Below are 15954 nucleotides of genomic sequence, written 5' to 3'. Positions count from 1 at the left end.
GACCGGGGCACGAACCGGTGTCCCCTGCATCGGCAGGCGGACTCTCAACCACTGCGCCACCAGGGAAGCCCCCAGAATAGCTATTTTCTCATCGCAATTGCCAATTGCTGTCCCAAAGAGTTGTACCAGTATGTGAATGTGACTATTTCCTAATGTCTTCCTCAGCATTGATTTTTTTTTTTTTTTTTTTACTTTTTAAAAAATTGCTTGCTGTTTCAGTAATAAGCGTGGTATCACATTTTATTTTTATTTCTCAGTTATTATGTGGTTTGCCATATTCCCATATACTTATCAATCCCCATGCTTCCTATCTTTTAAACATTCTGTTTGTGTCCTTTACCCACTTATCCATTGGGAAATCTAAGTATTTTTCTTATCAATTTTATGAGCATTTGATTAACAATCTCCTTTACGTTTTTCTCTTTGAGTATTTGTGTGTGTGTGTGTGGTTCGCGGGCCTCTCACTGTTGTGGCCTTTTCCGTTGCGGAGCACAGGCTCCGGACGCGCAGGCTCAGCAGCCGTGGCTCACGGGCCTAGCCGCTCCGTGGCATGTGGGATCTTCCCGGACTGGGGCACGAAGCCGTGTCCCCTGCATCGGCAGGCAGACTCTCAACCACTGCGCCACGAGGGAAGCCCTATATCTGTTGTTTTTTATTCTGGAATAATGTTTAAAAGATTGATGATAATGGGCATTGTTGTTTTGATTCTGATTTTAATAGAAATATAATTTTTTACTTTTAAGCATGACATTTACAATACATGGTATCATTCCTTATCTAGTTCTTACAATGTATTTCATAAGGAATAATCTTATAAAGGTTTTAAACTGACTTTTGTGTGACATTTTTGGTGTAAAGGAATTTGCTGTTGCTTCAGAACGTTGTTATGGAAGATTATTGAATAGCACATATTTGTCATCTTTTAAGTTAGGCATAGAAGACATTTTCTCATTCTGCTGTGATAAGAGAATGTTTCTCTGACTTTCTTCTGGGTCCCCGTCTCACTAACATCTGAACCTGAATCCTGGAGGGTGAAGGATCAGGGACTGAAGCAAAAAATATACTATTTCATTTTCATGCTCTTAGAGTGTGGCGCTTGGGTGTTTACATATGTGGGAATTTCTCAAAGCACTGGGTTTGGACACACACATATAATAATACTAACAGCAAAATTACTGCGTGTAGAATGTGGGGAGCCAAGACACTGTGATAAGACTGTATATGAATTATGCCATTTATTCCTCAGGAAAAAACACCCACTATGAATAAGTTCTGCCAGCCCATATGACTTAGGGCATTGGTAACTTGCCCAGGGTGGCACAGTTGAGAAGCGGCAGAGACAGGATTTAGGCCTAGAGCATTTGACACCAGAGCACAATACCCTTCACCGCTGTTTTATCCCTTATTGCATTTGCTTTTGTGTTTGTGCTCTTATTTGAATTCTCTTGACTGGGGAAAAACAAAAGTTACTTGTAAAATGAAATCAAACCTTAGGTATGGATGGATGGATATATAACTTATGAGCTTGAGAGATAGACACTGAGGATAATACATTTTGAAATGTTTATGGGGCCCAGTAATACGGTAGTTCTTTTTGAGTGGCAAATACTGCTCGCTTCTCTATCAGTAATGATAAGAACACAGTTTCCTTAGAAGGAAGTATGTAATTACTCTAAGGCTAGATAATACTTCTTTCTGAGGACTTAAGAGTCTGTGTGGTTGACATATGTTGTACTTGTAAATTTACTGCATTTTTTTTCTCTGCATTCTGCAGACACATCAGTAAGATTGGCATAATTTATAGGTGCTGCTAATGCTATAATACATAATTTCACTTTTTGGTCACTTTTCCTCATAGGATTTCTAAGACAGCATTGAATTTTTGGCACCCTCAGAGTGAAAGACAGTTACCTTTAAGAAACCTACTTTCTGTGCAATTCTGTGTGTGGTTTTTTAAAACAAGATGCAAGTATGTGGTAGATTAGGAAATATCTAAGCAATTAGCCTCTACCATTGATGGTGAAGATACTAGATTGTTGATTGGGAGGGAGGAGAAACAGCTTGCCCATTTTCAAATCACTTAGGGACTATTTCATATAATTTCCTTTCTTCGTGGTGAGATTCCCTCCTGACAATAGTGAGCCAGTTAGGTTTGCCAGGGCAGAAAAATGTTCAAGAGGCACTGTCCTAAGTCAGTATAGGAGAGGAACTGCTTCGTTGAAGCTTAAAAGTAATTTTTCCATAAGCCTGCCCCTTAAAAAGAAAGAAGGAAAGATAAAAGAAAGAGCACATTAGAAGGTTGTTACTTTTCTCTGTCTCTGAATAGAAATGCTTCCAAATGTGGAAAGAAGTCTTAGTTTTAAAATTCCTTAGGAAGGAGCCCAAAAATTTCTATCTGTAGTCTTTTACCAACTCTAAGAATGCTTGAAATAGATTCTTCCTTATGTCTCACAAATTAAATTCCTCATTTGTGGCTCACCCATTTCAGTTATGCTGCCTTGCATTTTAATCTAGCTGTGTTTCTGGGCCTCTTTTTCTGACTCTTGGCTATTACTTATGTTTTTCTCTGATTCAAAAGATGGCTTACTTGTATATTTGTAGAAAATTCTCAATTTTCTTCTAGTTGAAGTCCCAGTGCAGTTTGGAGTGTCAAGATCTGTCCCATGCCCAGCTGTATTCCTATTGTCTCTTTTATTGGGTTCATCACCTGGTCGTAGCACCAGATGAATCCCAGCCGCCTTTCCCTTTCCTTCCCTTCCTTAGTACCGCCCATGTTTGTTAGACCCCCATGATTTTATCCCGAAACTAATCTTATTTTTAACTTAGGTAAGTCAGATTCTAACTTCTGATGTGCAAAAGATAAATTTCCCTCTCCTGCACATAGGAGGCTTTTAATTTTTTAAATATTTTAGCATGTCTTTAAGCTTGAAATTTTTATTACATTTTTAATACTTTCCTTAAATACAAAAAACAACACCATTAAACTTTACTTATCAAAATGCAAAGCCTAGTGTCTTCTAGCTTTTTGAAGAGCTTTTGTCCATTATATAATCTGTAAAGTAGCCAAGAGTTCCTCAGAAGCAGGACATCATTTAGATTTAAAACAATCATGGCTTGTGTGCAAAATAATGATGTGACATAACCATTCATAGGGAGGCAACCACAGTTTTACTTTATGTGGTGACAGAACTGTTGGATACCTCCAATATTACATTTGCCATGAAGACTTTACCAAGGTACCCTAGAACAAAAAAAGGTTAAGTCATTTTGATTCTACCAAGTAGATTAAGTTGGTATGACTAGAAAGCCAATGACACAGTTATGAGCATAGACCTTTTATTTTTTCCCAGATGTTTGACAGTGTAAACATACATAAAATACATATTAAACTTGAGATGCTTTATATTTTGTGCAGTAAATTGAAGCCTTAAAAAGAAAACATTTCATTAAAAAAAAAGAAACTCATTAGTTTTACTTCATTAAGACAGTAAAATAGCAGCAAGTACCAAGACATTGTGCACTTCTTTATTTAAGACGAGTTGCTTCATTTACATCAGAGTCAGAAATGTAAGACTGGCTTTCTTGAATACTTAATATAGCTTGAGTCACTGGTTAGATAGGGGCATATTTTCCCAACTATACATCAGGGAGGAGTTCTTTCATTAATTTCAGAAAATGCAGACCCTTAGCCAGCCAGCATGACCACAGCATTGAGCATTAAGAGAAACGAAGCATTTACTTTCCAAGCACTTGCCACAGAAGAAGGTAAGCGAGTCTTTACATTTGTGGTTGTCTCTTCCCTCCGTAAGTTAAGGGTTGTGCTTTGTTGAGGCATTTCAGAGAAATTATTTGGCATGCCACTAGTAATACTTAGGGTCATGGGTGTTGGGGATGATTTTGTTGAGCTAGTGAGGCTTGTGTTTGTAACCATTCCATCTTGGAGGTGAATAGTTAGAGTTGCAGCTGCTGCTTCATGTGAATTGATCGTTTCTGTGGATGTATCTTCTGGATAGGGCACAAAAGCCTTGTCAGTGCTAGTAAAGGTGGTGTCTTTGCTTAGAGTGGCACCAAACGTTGTTTCCTTTGTTCGATATTGTTTGGGTATTTTGGTCACTTTGGATTGAGTTACCATACTCAGAGAGTTAATGGTGTCCACTGTCTGCATCCCACTTACAGTGAACAAGCTTGAGGTAAATCCAGAAGGTGTGGGGTATGTGTTATGTTCCTTCCAAGGTGATATCTGGCTAGAACAGGGAGTCCCTATTACATGGGCTTTTGTTTCCATCATCCACTTAAGTAAGTAAGTAATGTTTTGTTTATGGTCACATGACCACCTGTTATTGTAAAGGGTTATCTCTTGCAACTGAAAGAGTTGGTCAAAAGCTTGATCTGGAATGAATGTGAACTTATTGTTGTGCAGGTAAAGATGTGTGAGATTTGTCAGGTTTATTAATGTTCCTGGAAGGATTTGTGTCAAGGAATTGTTAGACAGGTCCACAATATGTAGTTTGGAGGGCATGTTGGTTGGAACTGTCCAGAGTTTGTTACTACTGAGGTTGAGAACCTCAAGACTTCTTAGTGTATTTTTAATGAGGACAACCTTTTCCAGCATATTCTTAGAAACATCCAGATATTTAAGGTTCCATTGATAAGCAGTATCAGATTTTTCAAGCAGTTTAATGTTGTTGTTAGCAGCAGACATGTTCCAGAGGGACCGAGGTAACTGAGCAGGCAAGCTTTCAAGCCTGTTGTTTGAAATGTCCAGGGTCCTCAGATTGGTGTACTGGGTTAACTGGTTATGCAGATCAGTAAAGTGGTTATAAGACAGATTTAAACGGATAATATTCTCTTGCAGTCCAGATGGTAATGTAGTCAAGTTTCTGCCTGAACAGTCCACATGCCTGTGCCTCTCGGTGCATATACATTGGAGAGGGCAAATGCATAAAATACCAGGTGTGAGAAACAGAAGGATGAACAGGCTGGGAGACATTTTCAATATCTGATATTCCATCAAAGCCTGGAAACAAACAGATACACCCTTCTTTTAATATGCAAATACAATTAGGCATCTGCATGGGTCAGTTAGCATTAGGCAAAATTTTCAATAAACCTCGTTGTTGTTGAGTTCTTTTATAATAGTTCCAGTGATTAAACTAACAAAGCTCCCCTTCATTTATAGTCCAAATGCTTAATCCTTCAATTGGGGCTATGTGATAGAGACTCTCTCCCCTACTGTCTTCTGCATTTTCTCATTTATTTTCTCCCTTCTTTGACCGTAGTCTTTCTTATTTGTCTTCCCAGAATGTTGATATTATAAAATGGCATTCTCGGCAAATAAAGAGTCGGAATCTTAAGCTATTACTATTTTTGATAATATCCTTCCTTACTCAGATGGGAAAAAATGGCTGTCGTGTCTGTTTTGGTTGTTTATTTTTATTTTTGGTTTTTTGTTTTTTTCAGATCTCTGCAGTAATAAAATAGTCAATATGTATGTAAGATGAGATTTTATTTAGATATTAAGACAGTACTTTGAAATGCATCTTTGTCTTTTCAGGATAAATATATCCTTGCAAAACATTTTAAGGCACTTGAAAAATCTGACCAACACCATACCTTTAAATCTCACATTTTATAAAGTGATTTCTTTTCTGTATATTTCAGTGCCGATTCTAAAGGAAAACAATGTGTATATTTACAAAGTGAATGAATATTAGAAAGAAATCCCTCAACTGACACTGCAGCAAATTTCTGGTGCATGCACTTGCTATTGAATATATATTCAATCCTAACGTTGACTTTCTCTTAAGAAAAGGAAAAAGAAAAAAATTCCGAAGTCGATTTTTTTACTGATTTAAATAACAGCTTACCATAGTGTTGTCTTCTTCATCAGCATCTCATTTTCTCCGGGAAACTTAAGCTTAAAGGTCGCCTTGTTCTGGAAAGTAGGAACCGCTTCTGGCTGTGGGCTGTGCTTGCCTGCTCAGCTGCATTGTGTTGCTGTGAGCTGAAGCTCTGCAACCACCTGATCAGTACCACATAGGAGGACTGCAGAGCTGTCATTGGTGCTGACTCAAATTTATTGCAAGAGGTGCACACGCAACAGAATGGACCAAAAGAATTTTTTTTTTAATTTAGTGTTAAGTGTACCCATATATCTCAGATTTGCTGTAGGATGGAAAACCTCGTGCACATTAGACCTGGCCTTTACCCATTTCTGTGTATTTGAGCTTAGGCTCCACATTTTAACATTCACCTCGTGAAGAATCTGTGGTTCTTTTTATTGTGCCTACTGTTCATTCATTTTATACACTGAAAAATGTTGAAAATGAATTTGACCTTCCTTGTGGATGGTTTTCTAAGATATTAGTTTAACTATTTTTAACTCTGCCTTTTTATTTTTTCTAAAATGGTACAGTTGTCTTATCACTTTTTAAAATAACATATTACAATCTGTTTGATTTTTTTATGTACCCCCCCCCGCCAAATATGGTGATTATTATATACAATCAGGTTTTCAAATTTATCAACCACCTAATTGTTCATCTTTTGGAGAAGTACAAAAGTACTTAAATATGATTATTTTGTTTTTATCTTTCTGATACAAAGGATTGTTTGACCCAGGCTATGCACAAACGAGGCTGCATTTTTTAATGAGCATCTAATTCTTTCAATTATCAGTTCATGTAGTAAAGTAAATGTATTTTATTTGATGTCTTTTGGGTTAAGGATTTTTTTCTTCATGAAATTACTTTGGTCAGTGGATATGAATATTGTTGTCTCCAGAGACATCTTTGGTACTATATGAGTGACCATTTATTTGATTTTATGTTTTAAAAATAATAGCATAGCGGCTTCCTGGTGGTTGAGAGTCCGCCTGCCGATGCAGGGGACACGGGTTCGTGCCCCGGTCCGGGAAGATCCCACATGCCGCGGAGCGGCTGGGCCCGTGAGCCATGGCCGCTGAGCCTGCGCGTCCGGAGCCTGTGCTCTGCAGCGGGAGAGGCCACAACAGTGAGAGGCCCGCGTACCGCAAAAAAATAAAATAAAATAATAATAATAATAGCATAAATATTAGTTGATTTCTTCAGAACGTTTCACATTTTATCTTACTGAGAAAACAATTTACATTGTTTTTAAATTACATGAAATAATGTAAAAGGGAAAACTTTCATTTAGGGGCTTTATAAAATAAGACCAGATTTATGACAGCTTCTGCTCCACTCTTTTTTTTTTTTTTTTTTGCGGTACGCAGCCTTCTCACTGTCGTGGCCTCTCCCTTTTTGATTTATTTCCATCTGATGGGTAATAGTATCTCAGTTTAATTTTAAATACATCTTTCTTATTATAAGAAAAGTTGTATACTTTATATATGTTTTTAAGGATCATTTAAATTTTTCTTCTGTGACTATTTTTTATATGTTTTGCATGTTTTTTCTAGTGCGTTGTGGGTATCCCCCCCCACCCCCAGTCTGTATTTAAGTTTTTTAAACTTTAGGGATATTAGCCCTTTGTCTTAACTTAAGTTGCACATTTTTTCCCCAGTTTGTCCTTTGTCTTTTGACAAAGGTATGTTTTTTCTTTTCTAATAGTGTTTGTTTTACATTTAAAAGTTTTATGTAATTGGACTTCCTTTTTTTTTTCTTAATTAATGCTTCTGGATTTTGAGTCTCAACTAGGAAGGTTTGTCCCACTTTCAGATTATAAAGGAATTCACTCATATTTCTTCTGTTTTTTATATAATTTTATATAATTTCATGTTTTATATTTATATCTCTGATTTATTTGGTGTTTATTCTAATGTAGTATGAAGTATGGATCCAGTTTCATCTTTTTCAAGTACCTATCCAGTTGTCCCAATACTGATTTGAGATTTGAGTCTGTTTCTGGACTTTCCATTCTGTACCATTGATCTGTCTAATCATGTACTAATATCGCAGTGTTTTACTTATAGGTGCCCATATATTTTGCTACTTTACTTTTTGTTCAGAACTAGGTAATAACAACAATTAGAGTCACTCTCATCTAATTCATTGTGTTGCCCACCACCAACACCAAATGGAATACATGTGTGATAAATGTATGTTGCAACGTGTGAGGTAGGTGCTCTTTGGTCCTATGTTAGTGAAAAGAATGCTGAACCAGGAGTCAGGGAACAAACTCAGCTTTCACTACCACTTCTAAGCAAGTCACTTACTCTCTCTGGGCCTGTTTTCTCAGCATTTAACAAATAAAAGGAGCTGAACTAGATGGTCTTGAGGGTTGTTCTGAACCTGGTTAATGGGATCTGGTAAGAGCACCACTGGTGTGTGGTATGCAGTTCAGTCTACCTTTTATTCCCCTGTGCCTTGTCCTTTTGCCGTAGTCATGAAATAAACTTTCTCTTCTGAATCCTGCTTCTTTAGTCTTTTCTGTAGGTTTTTCTTTGTTCCAGCGTTTTCTTTTCTCCTGTGTTTCTTTAGCTTGCGTTTCTTTCTGCTGATTAGGCAAAGGATTGCCGCTGTTTGGCTGCTCAGCTTCCACTGACCTCAGTGGGGAAAACTGCATTCAGTAAATAGGAATTACTTTCCCCCTGGCAGAGAATTTCTTAAAAAAACAAAAAGCAGCTGCTGACAGGAGTCTGTTCTTCCGTTGTACAAAGAACAGAAGGAGAAAAGCTGCCTCTGTAGTGTTTGAAGAAATCAGACACGACTATGACCAGGTCATCAGCTCTTTGATTTGTCTGTGAGGGTTGGTATTTCCCAATACTTCTCCTTCAAGAGGTCAGGAAAGAAAGTGATGAAAAAGAAGAGCAAAAGTATGGAAAGAGCCCGTTAGGTAACAATCCTATATGTAAACAAGAAAGGTTATGGTGATTTAAGGCATGTCAAAGTCTTGACCAAATATAAAAACTTCATACCTTATTTACCCTAACTAGAATACTTAAAATTCAAACGAATAAGCGGAAATTCTTAACCTCCTAATTGTTGCTAAATAAATTAACCTCAAAAATGGTAAGTTTGAAAAATATATGAAAGAACTTTTTAATGTGGAAGACAGAGGAAAACCAATGTAATATGACAATAAACATCATGCTTATTCAAGAAAAATAAGAAGTGCAAAGGAAGTGTGTCTGCAGATAAAAAGTTTTTTAAGAGTCAGTAAGGGACTCCTTAAAAGATTTAAAGAGAAACATTGTATATAAAATTTCAATGTCCAAAAGTCTGCTAGTTTTTATTAAGATGGAGCTTTATTGGTTTCTTGAACACCAGTGCTGCCAGTAAATACTATATTTTATTCTGAAAAATCCCAGAGCTATGAGAGGTTCTCCAAGGGTAGGTTACCACTATGGCCTCCGTCTTTCATTCTAAGTGACTGTCCCCCGAGTTCGGGTGGGGTAAGGGGGGAGAATGTGCGCTTTCGGGCAGAGGAGCACTTCTACAGGCATGGGCTGGCATCTCCACAAGGATCAGCCAGTGGACTCTCTCCGTCTTAACTTTGACAAACACTGGGCCTGCCCCTACTCTGATAACTCAGATTTATCACTTGTCAGGTAATGAATAAAAGATGAAATTCTGGGCTTCGCTGGTGGCGCAGTGGTTGAGAGTCCGCCTGCTGATGCAGGGGACACGGGTTCGTGCCCCGGTCTGGGAAGATCCCACATGCCGCGGAGCGGCTGGGCCCGTGAGCCATGGCCGCTGAGCCTGCGCGTCCGGAGCCTGTGCTCCGCAATGGGAGAGGCCACAGCAGTGAGAGGCCCGCATACCGCAAAAAAAAAAAAAAAAAAAAAAAAAAAAAAGATGAAATTCTGTGTAAGAAAGGTAGTTAAGAGTTTTTTAAAGTTGAGAACCATCTGTATTTTGATACAATCCTTTTTTGCTGAAAAAAGTCATCCGAATTTGGAATGAAGCCATAGAGGTTTGGTGGGGGGTTTTGGGGGGTTTTTTGTTTGTTTTTCTTTTATAAGATTTAATTTTTGGGGGGTGCTTGAGGCATATAAAGAAACTTTGGGAATGCCCTGGCAGTCCAGTGGTTAGGACTCCACACTTTCACTGCTGAGGGCCCGGGTTCAATCCCTGGTCACGGAACTAAGATTCCACAAGCTGTGCAGCACAGCCAAAAAAAAAGAAGAAGAAACTTTTTGAAGTGGCTATAGTTCTAAAATGTGTGTTCCCCCAACAAGATAAGAAAGTGTCTACATTTTATGGTGTGTGCTCATATTTTTTTCAGAGTAAATGTCCCCAACTCAGCCCCTCAATTTGATGCTTTAATATGTTTGTCTGACAGTTTCCAATGAGAGCTAAAAGGAAATTTATTCTCAAATAGACTTGCATTTTAATCTCTCATCCCTACAAACTTGGAATATTTATTTAATACCCGAGGTATTAATTTAAAACTTACAGTTTTGTTTAAAACTTGGAGTATATATTTAAATTCTCGCACACACACACTCCCTCAAACTTTGAAATGGAAAAATAAAATTTTATTTATTCAAGGTAACTTTATACACAGCTTTTCAGGAAAAAAAATATCTCTTGGGTAATAATAAGCATATGTAGATTGCTTGTTTCCAAAATGGCTAAGTTATTGATACACATACCATCCACATATGTAAAATGTACTGTACATTAAAGTTAGGGCCTATAGCCAGTAAATAGACCACTGTTATATAATTTTTTTTTTTAAGTTCCACTTACGCACATAGGCGTTGAGCAGATGTCAGGTAGTTCCTGAATAAAAATCAAAATTGGCTACCAATTGCCATTTAATATATTTCATCACATGAAGAAAAACAAAAGATTGGAGTCCTTTGAGAAGAATAGAAAATCAGCTAAAAAGCAAGTGGTAGTTATAACAGTTCTGCAGGTGGGGGTGGCGGGGATTCATTGAGATTTTGATCAGAGTCAGGAGGACTAGGGAACTGCTGACCCTGGATCTCCTGGTTTTTCATAAAATCTCCTGGAGGCAGGGTCAAGTTAAGTGAGTCAGGGGGAGGTGGAAATGACTGTTTGAACTCAGAATCATGATCTTCACAGACTTGATTGAGGCAGTCCAGAGATGGTGGGAGATTGGTGGAGTCATTTGGAAGAGGAGATACAGTTGTCACTGTGGGTCTGTCAGATTGGTTACTCTCCTGTCCTTCCAAATCAAGAGAGGGAGGAGGCGGTGGAGGCGGATCTGCATCATCTGAAGAGGAAACAGCAGTGCCAATTGTTGATCCATCAACACTGTCTTCTGATGTGCCATTTGCTTGATCTTTTATTTTCTCTGTTTTGGGAATGTTAGAATCTTCAATGTTTTCGTTTGATTCAAACAACTTAATTTCTAAGTCATCTGCTAAAAGTGTGCTTTTGCTTGGTTTCCAGGCCCTAAGTGAAACAATTGATGTACGTTTTGGGAACACTTCATTTTCTCTAATGTTATCCAGACATACGTCAGGGGTTTCACCATCAGCAAATGGAGACCTACCTGCCCAATTTTGATCATGTAACACTGGTTTTCGCAAGCATTTCCACAGTACAATCATGATTATAGCTACCACCATAGAAGTCAGAACTAAACCAATTATTATGGCCACTGTTGAATTAGAATTGGTTTTCTGTGGGCTCTTGTTTTTAGTGGTAGTTTCTAGGTTGAATCCTGGTGTACTCCTAGGTGAACTTCTGACAGTTGGTGTTGGTTGTATGGATAGATTATGAGCAGTTGGCGGTATTGATTTTCTAGAGGAGGTGTGGATAGATGATGGTTGTTGAGTGGGAGTATAGACAGATGGTAGTGGTTGTCCGGTAGAAGAATGGGCAGGTGTTGATCGTTGTCTGGCAGAGGTGAACGCAGGTAGTGCTGTTCCTTGGGAGGAGGCGTTGGCCATTGCTGTTGGTTTTCTGGTGACATTATAGGCAAGTGGTTGTCCAGCAGAAGTATGTGCTGCTGGTTTCCCAGAAGACACATAGACAGCTGGTGTTGGTTGTCCAGCGGCAACTTCGGCAATTGTTATTGGTTGTCCAGAAGAAAGGTTGTTGAATTGTGTTGGATGACTCGAAGGATTCTCTGTTGTGCCTTGGGAATTAGCTGAGACATATGACCTTGATGTTCTAAATAAAGTAGACTGTGGTTGCTTCTCTGTTGTAGTTGCTTCTGTCTCTGAGAAAAAAGTATCGTTCAGATGTCCAAAAAACAAAATTATGGTGAAATATTTGGGATCCATTTCAGAATGTTTCCTCTTTACCAGTAGTTTTATAACAAAAGAAAGAAAGACAATTAAGTATCATTTACTATCTGGCATAAAGTAGGTAGGTACTTGATAAGTATTTATCTTTCCTAATTCAGACTTGATACACTATAGGCTAATGTGACCAACTCTTAAATATACTCTAATTTATCATATAACATTTGGAATTCATAGGCAGTGATCTCTCTTCTTTCATAAGATCTGTACTTGGCCCTGCTGCCCCTGTAGGTTTATTACATTACAGTCCTTCGTTTCACAGTCATACGTCTCAAATGCATAGGCTCTATATGCTGGTTCCATGTGCATGCTACTTTTTCCTCTGTTTACTGCTAGAAATACTTTGATCCTGCTGCCTCGAAGGACACCAGTAACCGTCTATTACCTAATCCAGTGGTCTTTTCTTTCTCTTTTTTCCTCTCTTGATCACATTTGACACTGTTGATTACTCCTTCACTGCTATTCGAGTAGCTCTTCGTAGTCATCTTTCTTTCATGCTCATCTCACTAGCTCCTATCTTTCTCTTGCGTCCTAAATATGGTACTTGATAACTTGATACGTACTCTGTCCTCACTCTTAACTACTTTTCTTAATCCTGAATCTGTAAGGTTTCAGCTCTTACCTTTATGCTCTAACTCCCAAACCTGTATATCCAGCCTAAATTTCCTTAATTCTTGTTCCATCTGTGTGACTTCTTGGTGGACATTTCCATTATATATCTCACTATCAGCAAATTGAACATATTAAAAACAGAGTTCATCTTCATCTCGATAGTGACTCCTGTCCTAACTTCTCTATTTTTGTTAATGGTACTACCGTTGTGAGTTTCTCATGCACAGAATCTATTGTATTCAGTAATCTTTGCAGCAGCATCAGTGTCCAGCACAGTGTCTTTATATTAGGACCTCATATTTTTAAAGGATTCAATTCAACTCATCGTCCTAGGCTCAGAATCCTCAAGTGCTCTTTGAATCTGGTTGAGTAAGTAGTCTTGCTGCTGCTTTCACTTATTCATTGATAAACACCACCATTGTGTCAGGCCCTGTTCTGGTTTAGGAGATACCCCCCCAATTTTTTTTAAAGTTTCTATTGGTAGAAACAATAAATAAATGTAATAATTTGACAAGTTTTCTCACAAAGGTTTGCAGAAGATGCACAGAGGAACTAAGCTAGCCTGGGAGGGCTTCAGGGAAGGTTTCTCAGAGAAGTAAAACTTGAACTGAATCTTGAAAGGTCTGTAAGAATTAATTAAGCAAATAAAATATTCCAGCCAGGGGGACAACATAAAGGGCCTAAGAAAAGAAGGCACGCCCATAAGTTTGTGGGATGTGGCAGATGCTAAAACTTGAAGAGTGTTAAGTTCCAGTTCTACTTCTACCACCTAACCACCTATCTAACCATGAGAACTATAGTCACTTCATCTCTCCTGTTCTCAAATGCCTTATCTCTCAAGTGAGGATACTTTTCAGCTCTATGTGTAATATACTTGTTTTGCACATCATTAAACGTAATGGTAACTATTTGGTTATTTCTTAACATTAGGGAAAGGAAAATCTCAGGGTTTTAGATCCTGGTCTATAGGATTTGAAACTGTAGTTTTTCTCTGATTTTTAGGCCAATCTGAGAGAGATTTGATGGTCTGTGCAAGATACAGTAATAGCAGAAGAACTCCCTCAAGTTTTGCAAATAGATTTTTCAGTATATTTGAGTAGTTTTCATTGCTTACTCCTCTGCCACTCAGTACACAGTAGAAGAAAAGACGTGATTTTTTTTCCTGTACAGTCTCTTTATTTTCTCTGTAATACTTAAAGCCTAAATTTTAAAATATTCCTCCTTTAAACCCCCTGCGCACTGTTGATGAATTGGTCTTCTTACAGGCATGTATGATCAGGTTACTGTTCCCTTGCTTGAGAGTTCCCCATTGCTGTCAAGATAAAAATTCTAAACTGAAGTTTCTTCCACCTGGCTCAAGTTTACCAGTCCAGATTCATATCTCATGACTGAAACTTCTCATTCCTTATCTTATATACTTCCTAAACACACACTTTTTTTTTTTTTTCCTAAACAGACACTTTTCATTATGCTATTTTTCACTCTCTTAGAGTGAGTTCTTTCTTCCAAACCAGCCTCTTCTTCCCCCTCTGGCTGCCTAACTGAACCTGTCCTCGTCTGTCAGACAGATCTCAGCTTAAATTCCCTTCTTAGACCAAATTCTCTGTGACTGACCACAGCCCAAAGAGCTCAGCCATTCCCTGAATCCCCAAAGTTCTTGTTATCTTTATAGTTCCTTAGATAATTCTTCGTGTATGTACCTCACTCACACTTCTTTTCTTTTAAATAATTGTGTTTTTTTAATTACTTTTCACATTTTCTTTTTATTATCCCCACCTCCTCAAACAAGATGTTAAAGAACCTTGAAGAAGGCAGAAAGAAACAAAGAAAATTCCTTATCTACAACATCCTATGTGTTGCACCGTCTCAGGTGTTTTACATACTTCATTTCATTTAACCTTTAAATAACTCTTGAGAAAGATGGAGTAATCCTTGATTTATAGATAAAGAGACAAATTCAAATGCTCTAAGCAATTTGCTGAATGTTATATCATTATTAGTGGCAGACTGGGAGTTTATACCCAGGACCATCTGATTCCAAAGCATATGCTCTATTCTACTACCCCCAAGCTGCCTCATGTTTTTATATTTTGATTCCTTTACAGCAGAGTGCTGTATATGTTAGCAGCTCGGTAAACGCTTAACCTATATTGGGCTTCTTGGTTCTTTTCCATGTCAATTTTTCACTGTTTATTAATACTTCTACCAGAATGTAAGCAGAGAAGGTAAAATCTGAGTTATTAAATTATGCTTTATATCAACTTTGCAAAAGGTTTAATAAGGAAAAAATTTGAAACTTTTGGCATAAATATGGGAATTTAAATCATCTCTAGTTGGTTATCATCCGTGCAATTCCTACCTCCTATTCTTACAGATTACCCCTTCCCCCAAAAAAGGCCTCATTGGAAAGTGTTATTCTTTAGAGTTTCACTTTAGTTTTCAAAAAATGCCATCCAGGGCTTCCCTGGTGGCGCAGTGGTTGAGAGTCCGCCTGCCGATGCAGGGGACGCGGGGTTGTGACCCGGTCCGGGAAGATCCCACATGCTGTGGAGCGGCTGGGCCCGTGAGCCATGGCCGCTGGGCCTGCGTGTCCGGAGCCTGTGCTCCGCAACGGGAGAGGCCACAACAGTGAGAGGCCCGCATACAGCAAAAAAAAAAAAACAAAAAACAAAAAACAAAAAATGCCATCCAAAGCAACAGAAAACATAGGCCATGAATTGTCTTCGCCAAAAAATGTTTCTTCTTTTGTGACTTTTCTTAAATTTTTTTAAAAAACCCACACAGTTCCTTTTTTCAGTTAGCTGAAAAAGGCATTAGAGAAGGAAAGAACCCAAATAGGAATATAATTATAAGCCCAGTTTAGTCTGTAAGATCAATTTTGATAGGTTCATAGCCTTTTTTGTCAATAGGAACGTCATAGACCTTCAGTGTATGAGATTTGCCACTTGTCATTTAAGGGTTACAGCAATATTAAAACCAAATTCTATTTTTTACCTATCCTACTCCTTTCTCCAACTCCTCAGTTAGCTATCTAACCTCCTAGGGTCTGCTACGTCAGAATACTAGAATGTCTTAGAATTCTACTATAGCAATTCAGAATAGTCCAGAAAAAAGGAACAGGATTTTAAAAAAGAATAAAT

At 38.1% G+C, this 15954-nt stretch overlaps 3 protein-coding genes across 4 annotated transcripts in view; 1 reads left to right on the top strand and 2 right to left on the bottom strand.

Moving 5' to 3' along the window:
- NF1 (neurofibromin 1) overlaps positions 1-15954 on the top strand; it is a 250910-nt gene that overhangs the window by 174733 nt on the left and 60223 nt on the right. The gene's annotated exons all lie outside the window — the stretch shown is intronic.
- Positions 3323-6080, bottom strand: OMG (oligodendrocyte myelin glycoprotein). The gene is made up of 2 exons (XM_007452388.1): positions 5868-6080; positions 3323-5017 (listed from the first exon to the last, which is right to left on the bottom strand). Exons 1-2 carry the CDS (start codon positions 5868-5870, stop codon positions 3686-3688), a joined length of 1335 nt encoding a protein of 444 aa, XP_007452450.1. The 5' UTR covers positions 5871-6080; the 3' UTR covers positions 3323-3685.
- Positions 10826-12190, bottom strand: EVI2B (ecotropic viral integration site 2B). Its single transcript, XM_007452389.1, has one exon. The coding sequence runs from the start codon at positions 12179-12181 to the stop codon at positions 10826-10828; it is 1356 nt and encodes a 451-aa protein (XP_007452451.1). The 5' UTR covers positions 12182-12190.

This window comes from Lipotes vexillifer, unplaced genomic scaffold (genome assembly GCF_000442215.2).
Source record: "Lipotes vexillifer unplaced genomic scaffold, Lipotes_vexillifer_v1.1 scaffold216, whole genome shotgun sequence".
Lineage (NCBI taxonomy): Eukaryota > Metazoa > Chordata > Mammalia > Artiodactyla > Lipotidae > Lipotes > Lipotes vexillifer.
Note: the sequence above shows the minus strand (reverse complement) of the source record. Positions and strands in the feature narration are given on the sequence as shown.

Coding starts and splice junctions, on each gene's coding strand:
- EVI2B (XM_007452389.1), bottom strand. CDS start 12,181: ATGGATCCCAAATATTTCACCATAATTTTGTTTTTTGGACATCTGAAC.